Source organism: Chlamydotis macqueenii, chromosome 11 (genome assembly GCF_036417535.1).
Source record: "Chlamydotis macqueenii isolate bChlMac1 chromosome 11, bChlMac1.mat, whole genome shotgun sequence".
Taxonomy (NCBI): domain Eukaryota; kingdom Metazoa; phylum Chordata; class Aves; order Otidiformes; family Otididae; genus Chlamydotis; species Chlamydotis macqueenii.
The window spans coordinates 12,233,760-12,261,663 of NC_141566.1; the positions used below are offsets into that span (position 1 = coordinate 12,233,760).

The following is a 27,904-nucleotide window of genomic DNA, read 5'->3' on the forward strand; positions in this document are numbered from 1 at the left end:
AGATGTGAAGAGAACCTGAGAGGTGTCTGCCTGAGCCTGATTGTGAAGAATTTCTTGTCAGAGGAATGGCTGCAGATGCCAAGGTCAGTGATGAAGGAGGGAGAGGAGTAATACTGCTCCTGGCTGAGATGCCCCTGCAGCCTGTGGTGCAGCCCATGGTGGAGCAGGCTGTCCCCCTGCAGCCCATGGAGGAGCAGAGATCCACCTGCAGTCCATGGAGGAGCCCACACAAGGGCAGGCAGATGCCTGAAGGAGGCTGTGGCCCATGGAAGTCCACACTGGGGCAGCCATTTGAGAGCAACTGCACTCCATGGGAAAACAACCCATGCTAAAGCAGTTCATGAAGGACTGTAGCGCATGGTAAGGACCCCACACTGGAGCAGGGGAGGAATGTGAGGAGTTCTTCTCCCGAGGAGGAAGGAGCAGGGCAAAGCCATATGTGATGAACTGACCGTAACCCCCATTCCCTATTCCCCCGTGCCACTCAGGGACAGGAAGGAGGTAGAGATAATGTTAAGCCTGGGAAGAGGGAGGGGTGGGGTGAAGTTATCTTATTCTCTGTCTCATTATCCTGCTTTGGTTTTAATAATAAAAAAATCATTTGCCCTAAGTCAAGGCTGTTTTGCCCATAATGGTAACTTTAAGAATCTCTCCCTGTCCTTATCTCAAACCTGGACCCTTTTTTCTCCTCATGTTCTCTCCTTGCTCCCTCAGAGGGTGGGGGGAGTGAGCAAGAGACTGCATAGTCTGGTCCTGTTGAGGACTAAACTATGATACATATAAATATATATATGTAAAATATTATCTATTTGAGCCAAGAAGTATGGCACTCATACTATAGCTAGTCTGATTTTGAGAAGATGAAGAAACCAACCCCATCCTTAGTGGCTTTGGAGTCTCTCAGGACTGATTCTTTTCCTAGATCAAAGTACAGATTCACAATGCAAAATTCAGTATACTCCGCTCCATCTCTCAAGTGGTTACAACCTCATTTTATAGCAGTGAAATACAGTTCACTCAAATTTTGGAGACCTGAGTTCAGGTTCTCCCAACTTCTCAGTGTTAAAATGGAATGACAGAAAGATACATTTCGTAGCAGAGTTCCTTCAAAGTGGCATGTTAGAAACATTTTACAGAATATAAATTATATATATGTACATGTATAATATACAGCATGTACAGAGCTAAAAACACCAAAAGGAAAGTTACATTTGCACTTAACAGAAAATGGTGAGCTGCTGGCAACATTGGTCAAGTGCTGAAATCATCAATAAACTATCAACAAAATTGTCCAGCTGCATTAGAAGAACATTATAAGCAATGTTAGCAAAAAGTCTATTTTGGAAGCTTCATAATGAAAATAAAGTTCAGGAAGGTCAGTTTGGTCAGCCTGTTAAAAGCCAGTATATAAACAGTACAACAGGAAATTGGGAAACTAGTAGTGCTCCAATCCAGTACATATACGGTATCTCTGAAAGGCTGATTAAATTGTTTCTCATTACCTACTGTCGAGGAAGGCAAAGCAGATCAGGGGTCAACATTACTTATAAATGAAGCAGCACTGCTCACTGCAATTTTGAGATGGAAAATGTTTGTTTCTCAATAAAAGCAGATACTCCAACAGAGACAAATGAGAATGAAAAATGTGGATGATACATAACATGTGAGCTTAACAGCTTCAAACCAGAGAAGTTCAGTGGGGACAAGAGGTTCAGTGTTAGTGAACCACGACAGTTTAAGCATTCTTTCTGTGTCTTCACTTTCCCAAAACAGATGTCAGTACAAAAATGCAGACAAGGGTAATTGCTCCATTTCTTTCCCCTAAGGAATGGAGAATCAGTGACATAGCCCATTATATTCTGCTTTCCTGTTCCAGGTGATAAAAAGGCTCCAGTGAGTCCCAGGGTCATGCTTGCACATTCCCAGCTTTACTTTGAGAGGCCTGGGAAACACGATTGATGCTGCTTTCAATAAAGACTTTCAGGCCCTTTAAACCTTGCGCATAGAGATATTCCAGATACCAGTTCCACTTCTTTCCCTATAAAAACAGAAAGAACAGTCAGATGTGCAGGATATAGCTTTGTCTCTTTCTTAGGCCAATTTGAAAAGGTCTGCAAATACCACCTTCCATAGTTGGACAACATCCATCCTAGTCTGTAAATAGCCACAGGTATACAAGGTCACATCCTGTTCCCAAACGTCCAAACTTTTCACTTATGCATTACACATTCTTAGCTTGAACACAACAAATCATGATTTTTTTTTTTTAAATACTGAGGATGTTTATAAATCCCAGTTTAAAAAGAGCAAAGTCTATTAGATCAACAGTGACTATGTCAGGAACCAAATGAACATAGATATTAAAGCCTTCTTTCCATCACTAATGGTGATTCCTCCAGATTAGGTTTGAAGTACACTGTGATACAGGAAAGGAAACAAGCTGCCACTTTACTTGCTTAGTGGAAGATCCCTGTTCAAAGCTGTAACAAAACTACACATCCATCTTAGAAATTTAATATTAAGTTAATTGATAATAGAAATCCTGCTTCAAGTTCATCAAAACATAACTTTTTCTGGAGCCTGCAGAAAACAATAAACAGCCTTGTCTTGACATTGCTTCAGCTCCAAAAATCTCAGACCACTACCCACAGACGGCTAAATACATAACTTCTCAGATGTTGATGTGCTCACATTTGGCATTGTTAGGAGATTGAAGCAAAGTCTACAGCTGGAATTTTACCCAGAATTTTTATAGACCATTTGTGGAATTGGTGAATATTATCACCTCATCCTCTTCTACATAGCTGCTGAAAATTTCCTGTTTTCACTTGACTAAAACAAAAAGTCTTACCTTAATTAAACTGAAGTTGAAGGTGGTGTCATCTGGCCAAGCCTTAAGGAGAGGGAATAAAACCAGCATCAAGTCAGATAAAAAGTATGTCCAGAGTTACTGGGCCTCTGCTTAGTCCCCTCCTAACTCAGGAATTGCAGGTGTGCAAAGAAATTTGGAGATTTTTAATCATGCTTCAGAACAGGCTTCCAGCATCATACTGGGCCCACAAGCGGCACAGTAATGTGGAGACCCTCTTGCCCTGTGCTGCAACATTACTGGATAGCAACAGAGAATATTTATAGGTATCTTTAACCATTGTTTCTCTACAGTGTAAAAGCTACCTCTTCAAAACATTAGATAGATAATTCTCAACAATGAGAAGTAACAAGCAAGAGGAGAGAACCTACTGACATTTAGGTTATTGCTTGTGTTCGCTGAGTGTGCTGCAGAGCAGTGTTCTCTGGTGCTCAGCACTGAAGTGTTTAAGAAGAGAGCACTGCAGCTAAATATTTCTTCCTGTCTTAAGACACACCTGTGATAGCTGCTAAGCAAAATCTATTTCTTGGTTCTGCAGCAGGAAGAATGCAAAAATTCTCCAGCAGAAGGTTTTGGTTTGTTTTGTTGATTTTTTTTTTTTTAAACTTACAAAAGTTACAAAGAAGAATCAAGAATCCTCAGAACGGAAAGGATCTAGACAAAAGATATGAAAAACAAATCCTGCTACAGCAGCAGAAAGACCAAGGAAAAGAAGTTGTAAGTAACTGTGTTGGTTTTGTTTAATGGTGGGGCTACAGTGGCAGCTTCTGCAAGGAGCTGCCTTTTGTCTAATGGACTCAACCAGGTCTAGGGCAGACTCACCACTGGCCACAGCCAAGCCAACTGGTGATGGAACGTCCAGTAATAACGCCTCTGTGAATATGTATATAAGAAGAGGAAATATAAAATAAAAAAAATAATTAAAAAAGGAAGTCGTAGTGAAGAAGCAGACGTGGGGGTAGAGAGGCAGAGGTGTGAGCCTTGTGGGCCTTGTGGTCCTCACCCTCCACCCTCCTGCCAGGCAGCCATCTGGGCCCAAATCAGCCTGGCAAAAAGAAGTGAAGAGAGGAGATGTGTAGAGAACCTGAGGCATCTGCCTGAGCATGATTGTGAAGAATTTCTTGTGAGAGGAACAGCTGCAGACGCCAAAGTCAGTGAAGAAGGAGGGGGAGGAGTAATGTTGCTCCCTGCAGAGTGAAGCAGGCTGTCCCCCTGCAGCCCATGGAGGAGCAGAGATTCACCTGCAGCCTGTGGAGGAGCCCACACTGGGGCAGGTGGATGCCTGAAGGAGGCTGTGGCCTGTTGAAGTCCCACGCTGGGACAGCCTGCTCCTGAGGACTGCACCCTGTGGAAAAATTGACCTGCACAGGAGCAGTTTAGGAAGGACTCGCCCATGTGAGTGACCCCACACTGGAGCCGAGGAGGAATGTGAGGAGTTCTTCCCCAAAGGAGGAAGAAGTGGTATAAAGCTGTATGTGATGAACTGACCATAACCCCTATTCCCCCTGTGCCACTCAGAGTGGGAAAGGGGGTGGAGATCAGTGAAATAAAGTTAAGTCTGGAAAGAGGGAGGAGTGAGAGGAAGTTGTTTTTGTCCTCTTTCTCATTATCCTGCTTTGCTTTATTAATAATAATAATAAACAAATAGTTTTCCTCAAGTCGAGTCTGTTTTGCCCATAACGGTAACTTTAAGGATCTCTCTCTGTCCTTATCTCAAACCTCGAGCCTTTTTGTTATATTATCTCTCCTCTGTTCCCTCGGAGGGTGCGGGGAGTGAGTGACAGACTGTGTAGCTTGGTCTTGAGCAGGGCTAAACTACAACAATAACAAAAATAAAATAGCCTCTTCTGGCAAAGACAAAACTTGGATTTAATCAGCAGTAAGAGACAAACTAGGACAATGAGTATATAAACAAAAGCAAATTTTGAAGTGTTCCTAACAAGCATTCCTTGCTTCAACTTCAACCTTGGGTTTCCCTTGCTTCATTCCAGGGGCCACACCTATGCACACCTTCAGTCTGTCAGCACTCCTCACAACAAAACAGCATCTTTGTGCACCCCTCATACAGCCTACAAAACCTGATTTCTCAGAGCAGCATGCACATCTCGGAACAATAACAACTCTGGCAAGCTGCTCCCTCCACTGTTCAGTAGCTGCATCAAACACATAAAGGCACTCTGAATTCTAGACAACTGCTAGCAGAACCCATATCAGACAACACAATACAGCACCATATTATCTTACTTCTGTACTTGAAGTAGCTACTTGTATTTCTTTTTTAATAAGCCATTCTCAAAAGCTACTGCAAAAGCCAGAAAGCACTGCTAAAAGTCCTACCATGCACACCTGTATACAATTTAGCTATATACTTCTTGACTTTCTGGAGTTTAAATGTCTAGCTCACACTCCATATTTTGAGTGGCAGGATGCAATACTGGGAAGCTTTTACTGAATTAGTAATTTATTTCATTATTTAGCTATTTTAGTTCTATCCTCAAAATGATAATATGCAGAAATTCACATCTAAAACTGTTGCATTCATGCTTTCATACCATGCAAACAAAGACTGTGTTACTGATCTGACACAAACATAGAATGCCATACCAGCTTTTGAAAGTTCACTTGACTCTGCAAGTCAGCCAGTACACTAGGACACTTCTCTAGAGAAACTGTCAAGACAGAACATCTGGTGCTGCCAAAGGCCCAGACCATTACCTGTTGCAGAAAGAGGACAGCATAGCCTATCATGGCTGGGTGGTAGACAATGTTAAAGCTGTTTTTGAATTCCTGCACTTTGGTTTTCTTCAGCAATTCATCATCAATACGAAGACCTTGAGGATGAATATCCTTCTGGAATGCACTGGATGTCCACAGACAACCCACCATAGCTATTATGTACTGGTTGTATTCTTGGTATGTCTGGCTACTGAACTTGAATTGGAGTATTTTCTGAGGGACAAGAAAACAAATCAATAAACAGCATCCTCACAGCAGCTGTGTGTATGTCCAGTCCTTAAAAGAATGACATCAGAACACCTCTCCTCCATTCAACCCAACTCCTTGCTAAGGTCTGTTCTAGCACATAGCAAATTTGTCCACAATACCTTTTTACTCTGTTCATTTTCTTTTGCAGCTACCAAGTTGGTTCGATACCTGAAAAAACAAACAAAAGAGAAAGTTAGGTGCCTGTAAATTTTTACTATCTACCAGTGTTGAAAAAAAGCTGGAGAAATGTATTAAGAAACCTTATTTCCTCTACAAGAGAGATCAAATTGTACTGGTAAAGAGAGAGACATGAAAAATAACTCAAAGGAACTTTATCACTTGGCATAGACCCACCCTTTCCAGACAGAGCAGGAAGACACCTGATAATACTGATCTCTTAAGTGATTAAGACATGACTGCTTTTGCCTGGGACAATCACCTTCCTAAAGGCAATATGCAAGAATTGACATATAGCCTAAAAATCAGCAGAAAAAATACAGTATATTTTTAAGAAGGGAGACTTCCATTCACTAAGAAGAAAAACAGAAGCCACTGGAAGTAATGCAACTTGACAGTTGTTCTATATAATAAGCACTAGCTCCCCTTATTTCAGAGACCATCCTGTCATGTTAATTACCCTGCAGACTCCTTAGAGAAAAAGCCACATGGAGACCCTGCACCAGCTGTCAGCAATTGGCATCTTCTTCTCAGATGCAACCACTAGAACTAACAAGGCCAAGAGCAGCAGCCATGTTGGTGGATCCTGCAGAGAGGATCCTGCAGTGCTGTCTTTGGACCTGTAAGCAGCACGAGGCAGTCCCAAATTCTCACAGAGTTTGGAGGTGGCAGAAGCACTTCCTACTCAGCGCATTACAGAATTTGTAAGTAAAAGCTTGAGTCTAGTGGTCAAAGCATAGGAGTGAGAAGTTGCATACTTAAACTACAAGTGATTCCAGATGGCTGACTTAAGTTCTCTCAAAACAATATGGGAACTCCTTCCTTCACATATCAAAGATACAGAAATAGTCCTAAGAGAGGTCAGAATCCTGCTATTTTGGATAACAGACTGAAAAAAAAAAAAAAAAGAGTAGGAACTACAGCTATGAAATCCCCTATCATGAAAGCTGGGCACAACTGGAACTTTCACCTTTGCCTTGCATGGTAAGGAAAATTAGATTTCAGAGTTACACTGAAGTAATTTATTTTCCAAAAGATTGAAAGAGAAGACAAGGAGTTCCTACAGCCCACACCATTTGTAATACCTGTACATAATGTAGCACAGCTGATTCAGGCTGACAGAATCCATGCTGAGAAGCACTGGGTAGAAAACTCCAGCAGGAGGCATTATCAACAAAGGCAGATTGTACCTCAGATACATGTCACAGACCTGCAGTAATGAAGCAAATTCAGGCAGATTATTACTGCCATTAACAAACCCCTAAGCATCTAAGCGCAAAAGAGAGCATGACACTGCTCTCCAGTCAACTCCATCGATCCATCTAGGAGGAAAGGCCAGGGTGAAGCAATTCTAGTTACTACAGCTCAGACCATACACAATTAAGTTGTGACAGCCCATCATCCTGAAGACAGATACCTTTTCCATTTTGTTAAATTAGGCACAATTGTTTTAGGACTCCTTCCCCTGATCTCATAACAGACTTTCACTAAAGATTGTTTGCCAGACCTTTACCTTTCCTCTTGCCCTCAGTACAGCTATATCATGTAAGGTATTGGCAGATATTTGTATGTAACTGTATTACTAGTATTTTCAGAAATCTAGACTGTCTACTTAATAGCTCAGCTACATGATTTTAGAAATCTCTAGAGTTCTGAATATATAAGCAAAAAATTAAAAAAAATTTCAAATCCTAGCTGTCTGCTAGAGCACCAATAATCAATCATATATCAAAGAATGCATGATTCTCTGTATATTCCCATAAAATGAGTATTTACTTATTTTAAACAGTCTTATGCAAATAATGTTGCCCATTAGTTTTGTGCATTTTTAATGGACATTTTAGTCACAAGTAGATCCCAGAACTATCATTGTTTTTTCAACTCTTAAAATTTTATCCCAGTTGTAGGAGCAACAACAGTATGGCTGATAGTAAGCATATCTACAGAGAGGATGTGAGGAAGCTAGAGAATATGCTTAAGCCTATTTGGTGCTGTTTAGTTTGTCTACTGGACAAATTGGGAAAAAAAACCTTCATTTTTTAAGGGAACATTTAAAGGAAAAAATCAGGATATGTTGTTTGAAATTGAACTGACTGTTGTTCTTTTCTACAAATTAGCAAAAAAGAAGTATGTTATGCCATAAGTTACTTCCCTTTCCACAGTTCACCTCTGACTTAAAAGCAACCACTTTCTAGCAGCCTATGGATACAACAGCAGCAGCTATCACCTGTAGATCTACTAAGTATTTGGAACATTCTTGCATTTAATCACAAAAGTCTGTAAAATATAATGAGGAAGCTGTTTTCATGCTCTAGTTTAAAAAAAAATGCAAACAGCCTTAGAGTATTGGGATTTTGAAAGCCAAAATGAATGGGATACATACAGTCTCATAGAAATCTAAGATGAAGTAGAGCAAGAAAGTGTGATTGTTTTCCAAACGCAATGCAACAGTAGAGATCCATCCAACAAAGTGGATCAGTTCAGCCACCACGTTCACTAGTCCAGAAAGGGTGGTATTCCTGCAGCAATGACACGATGCAACATTAGTATATACACCTCTGCAAACGGTAAAACACAAAAGTAGAAAAAAAAAAAAAAAAGGAAGTTTATCCTTCTGCCCCACCAAGCATTCAGCAACATGTACTTGTTCTTCAATATACCCAGTGACATACTGTTACCAACATTATTACAAACATGACCCAGCCATCAGTGTTACAAGGATTTTTACTTCTGGACATTTCAATTTCCAGTGTCAATAGAAATACTTTTGAAGAAAGAGAAAGAACAGGATTGACAAGGTGGCTTAAAATATAGCAGGAACATTACAGCATTATTAACTTTCTAGTTGGTCTTTATGCTAGGTAGCAGGGCTAGAATATATATCTAAATACACTAGTGAACAATGCGCAGAACGCTATTGCATTTATTTCAGACAAACTTACAAAGAATGAACTTGAGAGTCAGACTCTGAATCCAGATGAATCACATGCCAATTTAACCAGTTCTGCAACAGGTCTTTCAGGCTCTCAAGAACACTGCACTGCAAGAGGTAAAAAGAAAACAGGTTGATGAAAATTTACATAAGTGAATAAAACTAAACAAAAAACGCCATGAGAATTGACATATACAAGGAAAGATACATACAATCAAGAGTTTCTTGGGACCACAAAGAGCAGTGAGATAATTGCATGTCCCCTTGAACTGAATGCATTACATAGCTTTTCCTGGAGAATGTGCATTTCAAATACTGAGTTAAAATTGCATAAAACAAACAACTATTATCTTGTGTACTATCAGTTCTTTTTATTTCCAGTGCCCCAGTTTAATTCCAGTCAAAAAAGAAAACATCTTAAAGGCACTCAAATGCCAAAAGAAGTTACGTTGTAAGTACGTATTTTACCCTCATTTAGGTACAGACTTCCCCAAAATAAGTCCCCTATAGAATCCCTCAGACTGCTACACCTGACACAAGTGCAGATAGCAATATCAAGTAGAAGTAAACCGCCACTGCACTCACATTACCTTAAAGTAAAGGGACGATGTGAAAAAAAGCTGTGCCAGGGGATCACAGATATGTGACTTCATTTCTGAAACAAATGAGAATGCAGCATGATATGTGTGCACAAACTATGCCCCAAGATCAGTCACTGTCCAGCCTCACCCAAAGGATCTCCAACACATACCAGAGAAGCTGCTGAGGGGGATCCAACTCACAAGTCTGAGGATCTGTGATCGGCAGCAGAAGCCATCCCAGAGAGGAAGACTCTTACACAGGAACTCTTCACAAGAAGGAAATCCCTCCTACAAAGGAGATGATGAACATTCAAAAACTAATCTCATATGAAAAACTCATTTTATATGCCTGCACCTTGCCACGCTCACTTCACCCTGGAGAAAGAGGTTTACACCTCCTTCCTGCCATACAATTCAGCAGGACACTCAAATTATCATTCTCAATAATATTCTCAAATTATCTTTCCTGCAGAAAACAAGGCCATCTCCAGAATATTGACTTGCTACAGGAATATGTCTTTTTATTACTTGAGGCGCTCTGACTTCTCAGAGATACTACAGGAAATAGGTAAGTCCCAAGAGTACTTTAAGGGAAGACTTTGTGAAACCCTTGGCTTCCACAAAACAGACACTTACCTGCAAAAAACTCTCTGTCTTGTAGACAGTTTCCAGGAAGTTCTTGAATTCTTCTTCATATTGGTTATTATCAGCCACACACCACGTGCATTCTAAACGTTTGGGAGAGGATACTGTATTTGAATATGAACACAGCAAGAATAAGCACAATCTGAAACAAAATTCAGTTCTCCTCCAGAAGCTCTTTTAACACTATGTGATTATCACTGTATATCTGAAGAGTAAAGTACCACTATTGAAAGGTGAAAAGCCTCAAACATCCTTTACCTCCCTACCATGCAAAGTAATACTGAGTTCCTACCTTCCTGAAGAATCTGGCCCATCCAATAGTAGAGCCTCAGGTAAATAGATTCATCTTTGATGCAATTCATGTAGTGAAGCAATAAAGGGCTTGTTAGCACTGAACCCATCTGGGAAGGAAACTGCAAAATAAATCAAGGAAAAAGTTACTCAGTACTTACATCAGCAAATTGACAGTCTCATTCCATCAGAGTGGTCCAATCCTTTTAGCAGCAACAAGACTACCTCCAGGACTCATTCATCACCCTCAGGACGCTCTGTCAGAACTACGTAACCCACACAGTATTCACACATAAACAGGGAATAGAGGAATATCCTTTGATCTTTCAAAACATTCAGTGAGCTTACCAAGACCTTCCTCAAACTCACCTCTAGATGGTGGATATTTTGTAGGAGCTGAGAAAAGGTCTGCAGCTGCTCCACCGGAAAAGACTCATTCGTACTGTAGAAATCAACACGGTTCTTTTTCCTGTCCTCTTCTAAATAATTTTTGTTTGTACTGCTTGCAGGTATAATCAACTGAGTACTCCATTTCTGTAGAAAAGAAACACAAATGAATAGCAATGACTTGGTTTCCAGTGCAATCAAGTGCACTTGTAACCACTGTTCCCGTAAAGACTCTGTTTCTCTCTGTTTCTGTCTTTCATTATAATGGGAATGCTGCATTACTGTAGAGCTACTCCACTCTTACCAGTGCTGAAATAAAGCCTGACTCCCATACACGGTGGGATGACACATACAACTGGAGCGTCAACATGGAGGGGTATAGGCTTTTTAGCAAGGACAGGAAGGGGAGTCGAGGAGGGGGTGTCGCTCTCTACGTCAGCAACCGGCTGGAGTGTGTGGAGCTCTGCCTGGGGATGGAGGAGGAGCTGACAGAGAGCTTATGGGTCAAGATTAGAGGATGGGGACGGACAGGGGACGTTACGGAGCGGGTCTGTTACAGGCCGCCTGGCCAGTAAGACAGAGCAGACAAAGCGCTCTATAGGCAGATAGGAGCAGCCTCACAGTCACAGGCCCTGGTCCTCATGGGGGACTTCAACCACCCTGACATCTGTTGGAGAGACAACACGGCAGGGCACAGGCAGTCCAGGAGGTTCCTGGAATGCGTGGATGACAACTTCCTCCTGCAGGCGATAGAGGAGCCGACAAGGAGGGGTGCCATGCTCGACCTTGTGCTCACCAACAGGGAGGGGCTGGTGGGGGATGTGAAACTAAAGGACAGCCTTGGCTGCAGCGACCACGACACGGTGGAGTTCAAGATCCACGGGACAACAAGGAAACTACATGGCAAGCTCTCTGCCCTAGACTTCAGGAAGGCAGAATTCGGCCTCTTCAGGGACCTGATGGGCCAAGTGCCATGGGAGGTGGCCCTGGAGGGAAGAGGGGCCCAGGAAAGGTGGTCTATATTCAAGGAGCACCTCCTCCAAGCTCAGCAGAGGTGCATCCCGATGAAGAACAAGTCGGGCAAAAAGGCCAGGAGGCCGGCATAGATGAGTAAGGAGCTCCTGGACCAACTGGAAGTAAAAAAAGGAAGCCTATAGAGGGTGGAAACAGAGACAGGTAGCCTGGGAGGTCTACAAAGAGGCTGTGCGAGTGGCCAGGGATAAGGTAAGGAAGGCCAAAGCCCTGGCAGAACTGAATATAAAATGCAACAAGAACAGCTTTTATAGGTACGTAGAGGACAAAAAAAAAGTCCAGGGAAAATGTAGGCCCCCACCGGAACGGAACTGGTGTCCTGGTTACCCAGGGACATGGAGAAGGCTGAGGTACTCAATGACTTTTTTGCCTCAGTCTTCACCGACAAGAGCTCTTGTCCCACCACCCAAGCTGTGGAAGGTGCAAGCAGGGACTGGGAGGATGAAGAACCGCTCACTGTACTCAAAAAGCAGGTTCGGGATCATCTGAGGAACCTAAAGTTGCACAAGTCCATGGGACCTGATGAGATGCATCCATGGGTCCTGAGGGAACTGGCAGATGAAGTTGCCAAGCCACTGGCTATCGTATTTGAGAAGTCGTGGCGGTCTGGTGAGGTCCCCGATGACTGGAAGAAAGGGAACATAACCCCAATTTTGAAAAAGGGGAATAAGGAAGACCCGGGTAACTACAGGCTGGTCAGCCTCACCTCTGTGCCTGGCAAGGTCATGGAGCAGATTCTCCTGGAATCCACGCTAAGGCACATGGAGAGCAAGGATGTGGTTGGTGACAGCCAACATGGCTTCACCAAGGGCAGATCGTGCCTAACCACTTTGGTGGCCTTCTATGACGGGGTGACGGCATCGGTGGACAAGGGACGAGCAACAGACATCATCTACCTGGACTTGTGCAAAGCTTTTGGCACTGTCCCGCACGACATCCTTCTCTCTAAACTAGAGAGACATGGGTTTGATGGACGGACCACTCGGTGGATAAGGAGTTGGCTGGATGGCCGCACTCAGAGAGTGGTGGTCAACGGCTCAATGTTCATGTGGAGACCGGTCACGAGTGGCGTCCCTCAGGGGTCCGTGTTGGGCCCAGCCCTGCTCAACATCTTTGTCGGCGACATGGACAGTGGGATAGAGTGCACCCTCAGCAAGTTCGCCAATGACACCAAGTTGTGTGGTGCTGTCGACACACTGGAAGGGAGTGATGCCATCCAGAGGGACCTTGACAGGCTGGAGAGGTGGGCCCGTGCCAACCTCATGAAGTTCAACCAGGCCAAGTGCAAGGTCCTGCACCTGGGTCATGGCAATCCCAGGCACAAATACAGGCTGGGCGGGGAATGGATCGAGAGCAGCCCTGAGGAGAAGGACTTGGGAGTGATGGTGGACAAGAAGCTCAACATGAGCAGGCAATGCGCCCTTGTGGCCCAGAAGGCCAACCGCATCCTGGGCTGCATCAAGAGGAGCGTGGCCAGCAGGTCGAGGGAGGTGATTCTCCCCCTCTACTCTGCTCTGGTGAGACCCCACCTGGAGTACTGTGTCCAGTTCTGGAGCCCCCAGCATAAGAAGGATGCGGATACGTTGGAGAGAGTCCAGAAGAGGCCACGAAGATGATCAGAGGGCTGAAGCACCTCTCCTATGAGGACAGGCTGAGAGAGTTGGGGCTGTTCAGCCTGGAGAAGAGGAGGCTCCAGGGAGACCTGATAGCGGTCTTCCAGTACCTCAAGGGGGCCTACAAGAAAGATGGGGAGAGGCTGTTTAGTAGGGCCTGTTGCGATAAGACGAGAGGTAATGGTTTTAAAATAGTGGGGGGTAGATTTAGATTGGAAATTAGGAAAAAATTTTTCACAATGCAAGTTACAGAACACTGGAACAGGTTGCCCAGAAAGGTGGTGGAAGCCCCATCCCTGGAAATGTTCAAGGCCAGTTTGGATGAGGCTCTGAGCAACCTGACCTAGTCAGGGATGTCCCAGCTCCTTGCAGGGGGGTTGGACTAGATGACCTTTGAAGGTCCCTTCACACCCTAACCATTCTATGATTCTATGATTATTTAGCAATATTCATAATGAAAACAGCTGCTTAGCACCTTCTAGGGTATACCTTAGGCCCACAACCTACCCTTTTTCGTGACTTAGGTTGAGCTGTGCCTAAAAACAGTGGCTGGGACACTGGAGAGTTTGCCTGGTTTCTCCGCCTTACTGTGTTGATTGCTGCTTTCCATGGGCCCTCTGAATTCTTGAAGTAAGTCTGAAAACATATATCAGACATTTATGCAAGAAGTCAAACTAAGACAAAGCAACAGAAAGATCAGTTTCTATTCTGATAAATATCACAGTGATCACAACTCTTGACAGACCAAGAGGCTAGGTTTTCACAACACAGAACTCTCATCATTCTTCAGTTTTGTTCTTATAGTTCTTCAGTTTTGACTATAGTTCAACAGTTATGCTTTTATTTCCTACTGAAAAAGAAGAGATCTCCAACACTTCTGATTTATAGTTCTCATTCAGATCAATCATCAGTTGTAATGTATACCTTAAAATAAAACATGACCAAGCTACGCTTATGCAAGTTACTAGGAAAGCTTCCTGAATTCAGCATCAGTGATATCCATCAAACAGAACAATTCCATGAGTAATCAAATTCTCAAATTAATGTAGATACTACAGCTAAAAAGAAAACTGGAAAAATTAAGTTTCGTGCAGAAAAGGCATTGACTTATTTTGTCATTTCAAATACAATCAATCTTTAAATCCTAATCAAGTGCCAAACCATCAAAAAAGTATTCAGATTGGCTTGGGTCTAGCTTTTATTATACAAGTTAACACAGTATGGAATGGTAAAGATGGTGTTTGAGTTTTAGTTGCTAGTTATTTACTTCACTTCTATGCACATCAAAAAATATAAATTCTCCAACCAATGACTGTGCAGCACAATTCAAAGTATAAATTCATAGCACAATGTAAGTACACAAGCAGACTGAAATAAAACAATTTTTCTTTTATAGAAACACAGCTTGCCTACATATAAATTAAATGTCTCTTCTAAAAAAAAAAAAAAACAACCAAACAAGCCAAACCCAAACCCTAAACCTGATTGAAGTACCAGAAGAAAATTTGTTGCATAATTTAGGTGTCATCTGATGTTATTTGCTGTTATATATTCAGTTTCTGCTATATATATTCTAGTTGGTCAAAGGGCTAAGCATACACACAGGTCTCTCTAAAAGCAGAGTCATATCTTTTGCTATTACCTTGAGCCTCTGACAAATCAGCTTACTGCATTTTTTCCCAACTATTTTCCTCTTCCCTATGACATAGACTTTTATTAGGGATTAAAATAAATTCACTTAGAGAATGTTAGAATTAACTGTGTGATTTAGAGGAAAGCTAAGTTAAAATCAAGTGTGGCTGAATTGTAGTTTGATTATAGGTTAGCATGAGTGGGCCTTGTTTAAAACTTAGCATAAGTGAACTTTAAACAAACTCTGTTTGTTAGCACAGATAGCTATGCAGAGGAGGTAACAAAGGAGTACAGGACATCCTAATCTACGGGATAAGGGGAACCAAACCCATAACTCAAAGGGAAGAGACCTTCAAAACAGGGAGCAGATAATGAACAAGACCTTGGTAACTTTTACTGAGGGGCTCTAGGGGCTGGTCCAAGACAGAAAATAAGGAAACTAATGACCAGCTGCAAACTTTGAAGATAAGGAGATGGCCCACTGGAGACAGGGAGGGGACCCAATGAGGAGTGAGAAGACCCCAGCCCTGAAATACCATTGGACTAACTGTTGCATGGACAGCATGTGAAGAGTGAGGGTGGGGACTTAGATTAGGGTATAATTTCCCAGGGGTTTCTTTGTTCTGGGTCCTTCACAGGAGGGGGCCAGCTCAAGCTGGAATAAACCTACCCTGTGACAGAACCTAGGGTTTGAACTCTTCATCACAGTTGGGGCTAAGTCTGGATCCAGCCGCACCTAGGCTCCTTCCTGAGACAGAGTTCAGAAAGCAAAAGGGTTGAGTCTGAATCCCGCAACTCGGTGCAAGGGTCTTCCCAGACTCTCCTTTAACAACTTTCCAAGTGCAAAGTTACTTACTGACTTCCATTGTTTTTTGTACTTGAGAAAGTCAGCATTTTGGACAATGCCTTGTAAAAATAATACAGTCTGTTTCCTGAAGAACTTAACATTGTGTGAAAGAAGTCAAAACCAGCAAAAACATCAAAGGAGGATTAAAGTAATCCTTATAAGGATAAAGGTAGATTCCATTCCATTCCAAATCATCTCATTGTGCTGAAGAGGAAACAAAATGCAAGGCAAGGAATCCTTATCTAAACCTGATTTTACTCAGCAAGAAAAGGAAATAGAATTAATCTTCACCACTAAATCATGCTACAGCTTAAATGGAAACCTCAGTATAGATATTGTCTTAAGTACTGGTTCCAAATAGACTAAATCCAACTGCTTACCTTCATTCTCCCAGGAAGGGTTATGGTCACCAGCTCAGGACAGAAGAGTTTGTAAAGTGATAGCAGAGCCTGCAGATGAGGCTGCATTCCCTGTCAAAAAGCAGAATAGGCAAAACATCTGGGCTGCATTCGTAATACAGAAACTGAAGAATGTATTCTAGAAGCAAACACCACAGTGATTACTAAAAGCTTTCTAAAGCTACATGTCAGTAAGTAATCATAGATGATCAACTGAAAAATGAAAGGAAGAACAGAAGTTGTGTCAATTAAATACCATAGGAAGTGGATTGAAGAAGGAACTTTGTAGCCATAACTCTAGTAAAAGTGAATTTAATAATCAAAAACTATGTAAAATACAGTCTTCTGGTGTCTAAATGCTCCAAAAACATGTTCTTGTAGCTACAGTTTTTTCTTACAAACAAGGGAGTAAGATCCTCTACAATCTTATATTTCTCAGTCATTTTTGATACCACTTGAAAAAGGAAGATGAATAGAAAATTAAAGATGGTAATAGATCATAGAATCATAGAATGGTTAGGGTGGAATGGACCTTCAAAGGTCATCTAGTCCAACCCCCCTGCAAGGAGCAGGGACATCTCCAACTAGATCAGGTTGCTCAGAGCCTCATCCAACTTGGCCTTGGATGTTTCCAGGGATGGGGCCTCCACCACCTCTCTGGGCAACCTGTTCCAGTGTTCCACCACCCTCATCATAAAAATTTTTTTTCTAATATCTAATCTAAATCTACCTCCCTCTATTTTAAAACCATTACCCCTAGTCCTGTCACAACAGGCCCTACTAAACAGTCTCTCCCCATCTTTCTGGTAGGCCCCCCTTGAGGTACTGGAAGACCGCTACAGGGTCTCCCTGGAGCCTCCTCTTCTCCAGGCTGAACAGCCCCAGCTCTCTCAGCCTGTCCTCATAGGAAAGGTGCTCCAGCCCTTTTATCATCTTTGTGGCCCTGCTCTGGACCCTCTCCAACTGGTCCATGTCCTTCTTATGCTGGGGGCTCCAGAACTGGACGCAGTACTCCAGGTGGGGTCTCACCAGAGCAGAGTAGAGGGGGAGAATCACCTCTCTCGACCTGCTGGCCACGCTCCTCTTGATGCAGCCCAGGATGCGGTTGGCCTTCTGGGCCACAAGGGCGCATTGCCTGCTCATGTTGAGCTTCTCATCCACCAGCACTCCCAAGTCCTTCTCCTCAGGGCTGCTCTCAATCCATTCCCCGCCCAGCCTGTATTTGTGCCTGGGATTGCCACGACCCAGGTGCAGGACCTTGCACTTGGCCTGGTTGAACTTCATGAGGTTTGCATGGGCCCACCTCACCAGCCTGTCAAGGTCCCTCTGGATGGCATCCCTCCCTTCCAGCCTGTTGACGACAACACACAGCTTGGTGTCACTCTATCCCGCTGTCTGTGTTACTGACAAAGATGTTCAACAGGGCCAGGCCCAACACGGACCCCTGAGGGACACCACTCATCACTGATCTCCACCTGGACATTGAACTGTTGACCACCACTCTCTGAGTGCGGCCACCCAGCCAATTCCTTATCCACCGAGTGGTCCGTCCATCAAACCCATGTCTCTCTAGTTTAGAGAGAAGGATGTCGTGCGGGACAGTGTCAAAAGCCTTGCACAAGTCCAGGTAGATGATATCCATTGCTTGTCCCTTGTCCACTGATGCTGTCACCTCATCATAGAAGGCCACCAAGCTGCTCAGGCACGATCTGCCCTTCCATGAAGCCATGTTGGCTGTCACCAACCACATCCTTGCTCTCCATGTGCCTTAGCATGGATTCCAGGAGAATCTGCTCCATGACCTTGCCAGGCACAGAGGTGAGGCTGACCAGCCTGTAGTTGCCAGGGTCCTCTTTTTCTCCCTTTTTAAAAATTGGGGTTACGTTACCCCTCTTCCAGTCATCGGGGACCTCACCAGACCGCCACAGCTTCTCAAATACAATGACCAGTGGCTTGGCAACTTCATCCGCCAGTTCCCTCAGGACCCATGGATGCATCTCATCGGGTCCCATGGACTCGTGCACTTTCAGGTTCCTCAGATGTTTCTTGAACCTGCTTTTTGAGTACAGTGGGCGGTTCTTCATCCTCCCAGTCCCTGCTTGTGCCTGCCACAGCTTGGGTGATGTGATTAGAACCCTTATCGGTGAAGACTGAGGCAAAAAAGTCATTGAGCACCTAGGCCTTCTCCATGTCCCAGCTAACTAGGTCACCCATTTCCTTCTGGAGGGGGCCTACATTCTCCCTGGACCTCCTTTTGTCCCCAGCATACCTATAGAAGCCTTTCTTGTTGTTTTTGACATCCCTGGCCAGATTCAATTCTGTCAGGGCTTTAGCCTGCCTCACACAATCTCTGGCCGGTCACAGCCTCTCCATATTCTTCCTAGGTTACCTGTCCATGCTTCCACCCTCTATAGGTTATCTATAGATAAAGGAAGCTGCCCCTTGTTTCAGAGATTTTAGCACCTCTAGCCATAAAACACATAGCTTTATGCATGTCATTGCATGTGCTCACAAAACAGAAATGAAAATTAGGGATGCACGCAGAAGACAGACAAGCCGTGATGCTACGAAGGCTAACCCTGTCCTGAGACACCAGCCACTCTTCTCCGTCCTGTAAGGACATTACTCTTACAAATTGCATTATTAACCACACTTCAAACTCGACAAGATTTGAAATAAACTCACCATTTTTGTTTGGAGGTCAAGCAGTCTCCTAATCCGAAAAGGCTTGACTGGAAATACAGTTAAGAACGTAATGGATTTTAAAACCATTGTATATGACACTTAAGCAAAAATGCAATATCACTTTCATTACAGAAAGTTACGGCAAAGCAAGCAGAACCAGTCTTATTTCTAGGCTAATTGAAAGATTTCCAATGCAGGAAGTATTACACAAATCAGGCTGAACTACCACTGATGCTTCCTTGCTTTAAAAGCAATATACTGGCTAGTCATTGTATTAGCCCCCTTGGAAGAAAAGGCAGTGCCAGCAAGCAAAATAAGAAACAAAATGGTATTCCGTCTCACACAACTGGATAAACTCACCACTTTCTTTCCTGGTCAGCAGGTAGAGCAGGTGGCAGACATAGGGGCACTGCAAAGAAAAGGCAGCAATTAACTATCCTACTGGTGCAAACTGCTAACCAGGATCACTAAAAACAACATATAGGCTTCACAAGCTAATATTGTTTCATTCAGTCGGCTGCCTCAAGTCATCACTGCATCCCCACTAGGGCAGAGCATACCTTACTTCCCTTACAAAGCAGCATGTTTTTCACATGTCACAAATGTCAATTTTATTTAGAAAGACTATCTGCACTATGAGCAGTCTCTATAGTAATCAAGCTATTCAGTGAGTTTGAATCTAGTTTTTTGAAACAAGGGCTAGATATTTCAAGAGTTAGCAGTGTAACTTGTACAATTACATTTTCAAAAAGAAAGGCACCTTTGAATCAAAACAATTTAATAGAGCTTCTAACTACAATTGAGGCTGTAACTGTCTTAAATTAGTGTCACACCAACTCGGCTGCACTTTCCAATTGGCCCATCATGCCTGAAAATGCTATTTTAAACAGGAAAAACTTAAATGCAGTTTTATGAAAATATTATAACTAATGTCAACCAAAAATGATTAACAACTTTGCAAGAAATAGAACTTTGGAAACTTTCAAAGTCTTAAGCACAGAATATCCTAAACTGAAAGAATATTAACATTTTCATATTTAATATGACTGCCAAGATCATCTTAATACAAATTGAATTCTAACACTTCAGTATTCCAGCACCTGGATTTTACAGTTGCCACATAGCAGAAAACTCCTCATTGCTGGTTCTCATTTAAGCTACATTTCAAATCAAGTAGAACAGCATTTAGAGTTTCTGTCATAGTGTAGCCCCGATCGGGACCAGACTACGCAGTCTCTCTCTCACTCCCCCCACCCTCCGAGGGAATAGGGAGAGATAATATAAGAAAAAAGGCTTGAGATAAGGACAGGGAGAAATCCTTAAAGTTACCGTTACAGGCAAAACAGACTCGACTTGGGGAAAACTATTCATTTATTACTAAAACCAAAGCAGGATAATGAGACAGAGAACAAGATAACCTCCCCCCACCTCTCCCTCTTCCCAGGCTTAACATTATCTCTACCAGCTCCCCCCTTCCCCGCTGAGCAGCACAGGGGAGGAAGAGGGAATGCGGGTGTCGTAATTCAGCCCCGATCAGGACCAGACTACGCAGTCTCTCTCCCACTCCCCCCACCTTCCGAGAGAACAGGGAGAGAAAAATGTAAGAAAAACGGCTCGAGGTTTGAGATAAGGACAGGGAGAAATCCTTAAAGTTACCGTCACGGGCAAAACAGACTCGACTTGGGGAAAACTATTCATTTATTACTAGAAACAGCAGGATAATGAGACAGAGAACAAGAGAACCTCCCCCCACCCCTCCCTCTTCCCAAGCTTAACATTATCTCCCTTCCCCTCCCGAGCGGCACAGGGGGGAAGAGGGAATGGGGGTTGCAGTCAGTTCATCACAGGTTGTTTCACGCCGCTGCTTCATGGTTGGGGGAAGAACTCCTCGCATTCCTCCCCTGCTGCGTTGTGGGGTCCCACCCCTACGCCACAGTCCTTCGTGGAACTGCTCCGGCGTGGGTCATCTCTTCCACGGGTGCAGTCCCTCTAGAACAGCTGTCCCAGCGGGCCCTCCAAGGGCCACAGCCGCCTTCAGGCATCCACCTCCCCCGGTACGGGGTCCTTCACGGGCTCCAAGTGGATCTCTGCTCCTCCGTAGACCTCCATGGGCTGCATGGGGACAGCCTGCTCCACCGTGGTCGTCACCACAGGCTGCAGGGGAATCTTGGCCAGGAGCTGCATTACTCCTCCCCCTCCTTCTGAACTGACCTTGGCATCTGCAGCCGTTCCTCACAACAGGCTGGTAGATGTCTCTCAGGATCTTTTTTTACATCTTATTCACTTCTCATCTCCTTTCCACTTCTTGCAGCCAGGCTGGACTGAGTCGGGCCCAGTCGGCTGCCTGGCGAGAGGCCAGAGGGTGAGGCCCGCAAGGCCCATGAGGCCTGCGCCTCCCCCTCTGCGCCTCTGCCCCCGCTCAGCTTCTTCACATCTTCTCTTCTCTCTTTTTTTTCCTGTTTTCCCCTTCTTAAATACGTTATCGCAGAGGCGTTATCATGGAACATTCTGCTACCAATCGGCTCGGCCTTGGCCAGAAGCAGGTCCGCCCTAGGCCCGGCCGAGTCCACTGAACAAAAGGGGAGCGACTTCTAGCAGTTTCCTACAGAAGCTGCCACCTTAGGCCCCCCTCACTAACAAAACCACGACAGGGGCTTACAGTCTGTTCATCACACATCGTTTTACACCGCTGCTTCGTCATCAGGGGAAGAACTCCTCACATTCCTCCCCTGCTCCAGCGTGGGGTCCCACCCACGGGATACAGTCCTTCTTGAAACTGCTCCGCTGCAGGTCATTCCTTCCACGGGGTGCAGTCCCTCCAGAAAGGCTGCCCCAGTGCAGGCCCTCCATGGGCCACAGCCTCCTTCAGCCTGCCCCAGCGTGGGGTCCTCCACGGGCTGCACATGGATCTCTGCTCCTGCGTGGGCCTCCATGAGCTGCAGGGGGACAGCCTGCTCCACCATGGGCTGCAGGGGAATCTTGGCCAGGAGCAGCATTACTGCTCCCCCTTCTTCTTCTCTGACCTTGGCATCCACAGTTGTTCCTCTCACAAGAAATTCTTCACAATCAGGCTCAGGCAGACGCCTCTCAGGTTCTCTTCACATCTCATCTCCTCTTCTTGCGGCCGGGCTGGGCCAAGTCGGACCCAAACAGCCACCCAGCGGGAGGCCAGAGGGTGAGGCCTGCAAGGCCCATGAGGCTCGCGCCTCCCCCTCTCTGCCCCCACTCCAGCTTCTTCAATTTTTCTTTTTTTTTTTTTTTTTTTCTTTCTGTTTTTCCCCTTCTTCAATACATTATCGCAGAGGTGTTATCAGGGAGCATTCTGCCACCAATTGGCTCAGCCTTGGCCAGCAGCGGGTCCACCCTAGGTCCAGTAGACTCCACCAGGCAAAGAGGAAACTTCTAGCAGCTTCTTACAGACGCTGCCACTGTAGCCCCCCTCCTCCTCCACTAAATAAAACCAGAACAGTTTCTCACCTTAAATAAACATTGCTCTAAAAGTTTTTCTTTTTGCCCAAGGTATGCAAGTCAGTTTCTCCCCAGGAGCAGGAGACTTCACCTGCTGACATCTGACAAAAGCAATCCCAGACACTGCAGTAGCATAGTTACTCTTGGGAATTCAGACAGAATATACTGTCACTCTATGATGCAGAATAGCAAGTCTTGAAAACATGTTTAAACAACCAGACCACAGCATTTAAACTAAAATAATCCTACAGTACTTCCCTGTTTCTGAATCTAATAATTTAATTAAATATAAATTTAATTAGATCAAATAATAATTAGATAATTAAATAATTCATAATTAGATTAAATATAATAATTTAATTAATAATAACCCAGCAATCTTAGAAGGCAAAGTGAAAGAAAAATAAATTCCAGCCATCAGAAAATGGTCTCTTAACCAACAGCTACTCCAGACTAATTCTAGCATCAATATGCATACTATTAATGAATATTTAGGTTTCTTTTGCCAATTCTATATATTCTTCAGCTCTCCTTACCATCTTCTCATCTTGCAGAAAGGAAAAGAAGAAACCATAGAGGGCATGAAGTTGTTCCTTGTGATCAATGAAGTCAAACACTGTGATCAGCCATCTTAAAAAAAGCAGCTGCAAATAGGAAAAAAGTCATAATATATTAAGTGATGGGAAAAAGCAAGACAGACCAGTCACTAGCCAATTTAAGAAACACAATCATTAAGGATACATGTCACTCTCAAGGACAACCAGATAGCTACAGAACAACAGTACAGGGATAATTCAGCTGTGGAAGAAATTCTGCCAAGAGCACAAACTGCCCTATCAGAACTGAAAAAGCATATCAGTTCTGAATATGTACTAACCCTCAGATAAGATCTGAGGCCATCTCACTACAGGAAAGACATTGAAGTGCTGGAGTGCATTCAAAGCAACGAAGCTGGTGAAGGGCCCAAAGCACAAGTCTTATGAGGAGTGGCTGAGGGCATTGGGGTTCTTTAGTCTGGAGAAAAGGAGGTTCAAGGAAGACCTTACTGCTCTCTACCACTACCTGAAAGGAGGTTGTAGGGACGTGTCAGTCTCTTCTCCCAAGTAAGAAGTGATAGGATGAGAGGAAACGGCCTCAAGTTGCACCAGGGGAGGTTTAGGTTGGATATTAGGAAAAATTTCATCACTGAAAGGGTTATCAAGCATTGGAACAGGCTGCCCAGGAAAGTGCTTGAGTCACCATCCCTGGAGGTATTTAAAAGATGTGTAGATGTGGCACTTAGGGACATGGTTTAGTTGTGGATTTGGCAGTGTCAGGTTTAAAGTTGGACTCAATGATCTTAAAGGTCTTTTTCCAACCTAAATGATTCTATGATATAAACCTCTGAGCAGACCATGTGAAGATACATGAAGACAGGCTGAGAGAGTTAAGGTTGTTCCATCTGGAGAAGGCTCCAGGGAGACCTTATTGCAGCCTTTCAATACTTACAGGGGGCTTATAAGAAAGATTGGGAGAAACTTTTTACCAAGGCCTGTTGCGACAGGACAAGGGGTAATTGTTTTAAACTGAAGGAGGTAGATTTAGATTAGATATAAGGAAGAAATTTTTTACTATGAAGGTGGTAAAGCACTGGAACATGTTGCTCAGAGAGGTGGTGGATGACCCATCCCTCGAAACATTCAAGGTCAGGTTGGACAGGGCTCCGAGCAACCTGACCTTGTTGAAAACGTCCTTGCTCATTATAGACGGGTTGGACTAGATGACCTTTAAAGGTCCCTTCCAACCCGAACTATTCTATAAAAAGCACTGTTTTGCTATTGTTAAGTCATGTTGCCACAGCCAAGGTACACAGAACCTAAGGGATACCTTGCTGAAGTTGGTGACAAATGCCCCACATAGCTGAAGTATTTCACAGAAATGTTGGTGGAGAAATTACTCCTAAGGAATTCAGAGATACAAGACAAGCAGGAACTGTGCAAATTTCCACTCACTTAAAAAGCATTCCTTGGTTCCCACTACTATTCCAGCAATGGGTGTCTCAGACAATCTTTCTAAATGACAGAATCTTATGTAAGAACCTTGTACATTAAAACCTCAAGATTTTTGCTTCCTGAAAATAATCTGTCCTCATCATTCCTGTGCAGAAGAAATAACTACTGTAAACATTTAGTAAATTACCTGGGTGTTGCCTGAGCATTTGCTGACACAGAGCCAAGACACAGATGAAACCACAGCAGTTTCTGGTATCACTGAAGCTGGAATCAGGCTTTTCAGTAAATGAGTGTTCACTGTATCAGCTGGAAAACAAGCAGTTTGAAATAAGATGGTGCTCATGTACAGGTCCTTTGGTATGGTTTTGCAGCTTAGGTCAAAATTGCCTCTGGACGAGATTATTCAGAGCTTCATTGCTTAAAGTAACAGTGCACAAGAATCTAGTAGGTATTAACCTATACCTCAAAAAATTATGAGAAATATTTCATTCCAGCTTAAAGAAAGAAAATGGAATATCAAGTACTTTAGTGATGAAATACCCTTTAGACTCTTGGCAAGACAACCAAAAGTAACACAAATTTCTGGTAATATTAAACAACCAGTTCCTTCAGCAAAAAAGTATACAACAGTCAGCCAAACATGAGCACATTAGCATTCTGGAGATAAGCTAGTAATTTTAAATCAATAAAAGCACTAAACTACCTGCATAACAGAGGAAAGAATCCTGTGTGCTCCTCTTGGGCTGTAGAATGGGTAAAGTTTAGTGTTTTTTTTTTAATTGAATATTTCATTATTTAGAAGCATAAATAGTGGCCACCATTTCAAAGAAAGCAGCATGAGGGCTGCACTGACACTGCTGAATTGATTGTTAGGATGACATTTGAATTTTAGCAAGTTTCACTAATACAACTATGTCTGTTTGTTCAGTTATTTTGATCTTGGAAAAAAAAAACGTACACAAACAGTTGCAACAAGGAAAAGACACAATAGTTGCTAAGGGCACACTTTAAGCCTTTCAGAGACCTGCAGTTATGAACAAGAGAAATAAGCTTTTCCAAAAAAATATTTGTAACAAGGCATAATATTTTTCTGGGTATCCCTCCCCTGTAGAAAGAACTGAGGTTATTTTTAGTATGAACTCAGAAATTACACTGCCAGAAAGATTAATTTTACACCCAAGTACCTAATAATACACAGTAACTATAAACACATGATCAAGTTTGATTAGAGGGGAAAGAGATGTTCACACAAGATATGTTAGCAGTATATAAACATTTTACCTAGTTTGCCACTGAGTGCCACGTTTAGCAATATCTCAAATCCTTCAGGGGGTAACCCTCTTTGCAGGGCAACACTTTCCACAGTAGTCAAGTGCTGCTGCAGAACATTGTCCTTTTTCAGTGAAACACGGTCTTGTACTAGGAAAAAGAAAGAAAAAAAAAAAAAAAAAAGACAAACACAAGGATGAAACAACCTCTAAACTGAAAATATTGATCTATTTTAAACTAGATCAACTAAATATTGATCTATTTTAAATACTGATCTATTTTAAACTTCTACAAACTGTCCTTACACATATTCCTTTTTGTTAGGTTCTTTACATAGTAAAAAAACAAGTGCAAAACCTTTTAAGACATTAAAGAAATATTACAGAGTTCAGGCATTAAAGAGGGAAAATAGTAGGTAAAATTAATTTGGTATTATTATTATAATGAAATTCATTAGTATCTTTTCAATCCTAGGTAGCTAACCTTAAAACTACTTTTACCTTTCTCAAAGTAGCTCAAAGCTTGCTCAAGGGACTCTTGCTTGCTGTTATTTTTCTGATCTTTAGGAGACTGATGATTCTGGACACTTTTTTCAGGGTCAATTCTCCCTCCTTTTTGCCATGCAGATAGATCAGTTTGATTTTTATAGTGAACTTGCAGAGGCTGCTTTGGAGTCTTAGAACTCTGTCTTCGCTGCATCTTTCCAGACTTCCAGCTGAGACTGGAGAATTTTACTCATTTGTCATGTGGGTTCCAATTCTTCATCATGAAGGGGCCAGAAAATAGATCAACCTCCAACAGCTGAAGAACATCACAGAGCCAGTTCCCTGCAAGAAAAGAAAAAATTATTTTCCTGACAAACAGGTTTTAAAGGGATCCTAAAAGAGTAACTTCAGAGGAAATAATTTAGAGTTGCCTGCCCCCAAAAAGATCAGACAATACACTCAGATAATGCAAAGACAACAGCGTATCAAAACTCCATTCTTTCTTTCATTAAAAAAAGAAGAAAAAATTCACAAGTAAAAACTAACAAACTCCTTTCAATTAAAAATTATCTGATAAAATTTTATATAGTATTTTGATTCAAAAATTAACATAACCAGAAAGGTAGCAAAATACAATCAACAATTTTCTTCTCAGTTTATTTTGTGCATTATCAGTTTCATTACTTGTGTTGTGTATGCCAATGTAATCAATCAATAGGTCATGATTTCTTGCAAGGTAATGCACACATTTTAGAGGATCATAACACTTATCATCCTATTTTACAAAAATTAGATTCTTTTTCAGTCTTTCTACCTAGCAGCTAGGATTGAAAAAAATACATTTTTGTAAACTTGCAAGTGAAGCAAAAGAGCTGCCAATACTGCAAAATTGACTTCTGGGTGAAACAGAAGCATGAAAAATGGCATTTGATGCTCAATATGCTGGAGAGATCAACCTTTCACATTTTGTGGGTAAAATTTTGCTACAATTTCCTGGATTTGGAACCTATCTTTCGCTTCCCGGCTTTCCTGACACAATAAAGCAGACTTATTTTCAATTCATACTCCCTCTTCAGGTCTCACTTCCTTAAGGTGTTAGAATCCTCCCTATTTTCCTGTAGGTTTGTTTGCCACTAACTTGCCCATGCAGCACACCAAGAACAAATCTCTGGCTAGCTATGTCAAGACCTCCTCTGAAGCACAACTGATACAGACACACAGAGCATTTACATTTACAAATGAAATCTACTGACTTCAGGCAAAATGTACCCCCTCTCTATTAAAGGACAACACCAAGCACATCAGAACTCCTATAAAGATACTTTGCACAACAGTGACTAACAATAACTGAGATGCTTCAAAACACTGAGAATTCCTGATAGTGACTATACCATGATTAGATTGACATGTAAGACACTGACATGTAAGAGTTGCAGAAAAACCCAAACGTTCTGGAATATTGCTTGTTGCATCTTGAATCACGTGAGCACAGTCTAAGTGGTCCAGGAAGCAGTTCTCGGTTACCACGCTCTGGAGTACAACAGAGCTTTCTCACAGATTCCTTAGCACATGCTCTACCTGTTTTGGTTTTTTTCTTTTGTCGTGCAGATGTTCTAC

The 27,904-nt window shown here is 42.8% G+C and overlaps 1 protein-coding gene across 1 annotated transcript; it reads right to left on the reverse strand.

Annotated features, from left to right (window-relative positions):
• Positions 1-974: 974 nt before the first annotated feature.
• On the reverse strand, positions 975-27,804 carry CENPI (centromere protein I). Its single transcript, XM_086756217.1, has 21 exons — positions 27,709-27,804; positions 26,303-26,629; positions 25,815-25,952; positions 24,721-24,839; positions 23,079-23,186; positions 19,435-19,483; positions 19,075-19,121; positions 16,372-16,461; positions 14,020-14,148; positions 10,850-11,014; positions 10,482-10,602; positions 10,181-10,272; positions 9,715-9,832; positions 9,554-9,618; positions 8,974-9,071; positions 8,415-8,550; positions 7,117-7,241; positions 5,974-6,022; positions 5,585-5,818; positions 2,852-2,893; positions 975-2,038 (listed from the first exon to the last, which is right to left on the reverse strand). The coding sequence occupies exons 2-21, from the start codon at positions 26,499-26,501 to the stop codon at positions 1,907-1,909; spliced, it is 2,256 nt and encodes a 751-aa protein (XP_086612343.1). The 5' UTR covers positions 26,502-26,629; positions 27,709-27,804; the 3' UTR covers positions 975-1,906.
• Between the last annotated feature and the right edge of the window lie 100 nt (positions 27,805-27,904).

Excerpts from the sequence above, each read along its gene's own strand:
- CENPI (XM_086756217.1), bottom strand. The coding sequence starts at position 26,501 with ATGCAGCGAAGACAGAGTTCTAAGACTCCAAAGCAGCCTCTGCAAGTT. Across the intron at positions 24,840-25,814 it reads GGCACTCAGTGGCAAACTAG|CTGATACAGTGAACACTCAT; the intron begins GTAAAATGTTTA and ends CTTGTTTTCCAG. Across the intron at positions 14,149-16,371 it reads CCCTTCCTGGGAGAATGAAG|ACTTACTTCAAGAATTCAGA; the intron begins GTAAGCAGTTGG and ends ATATGTTTTCAG.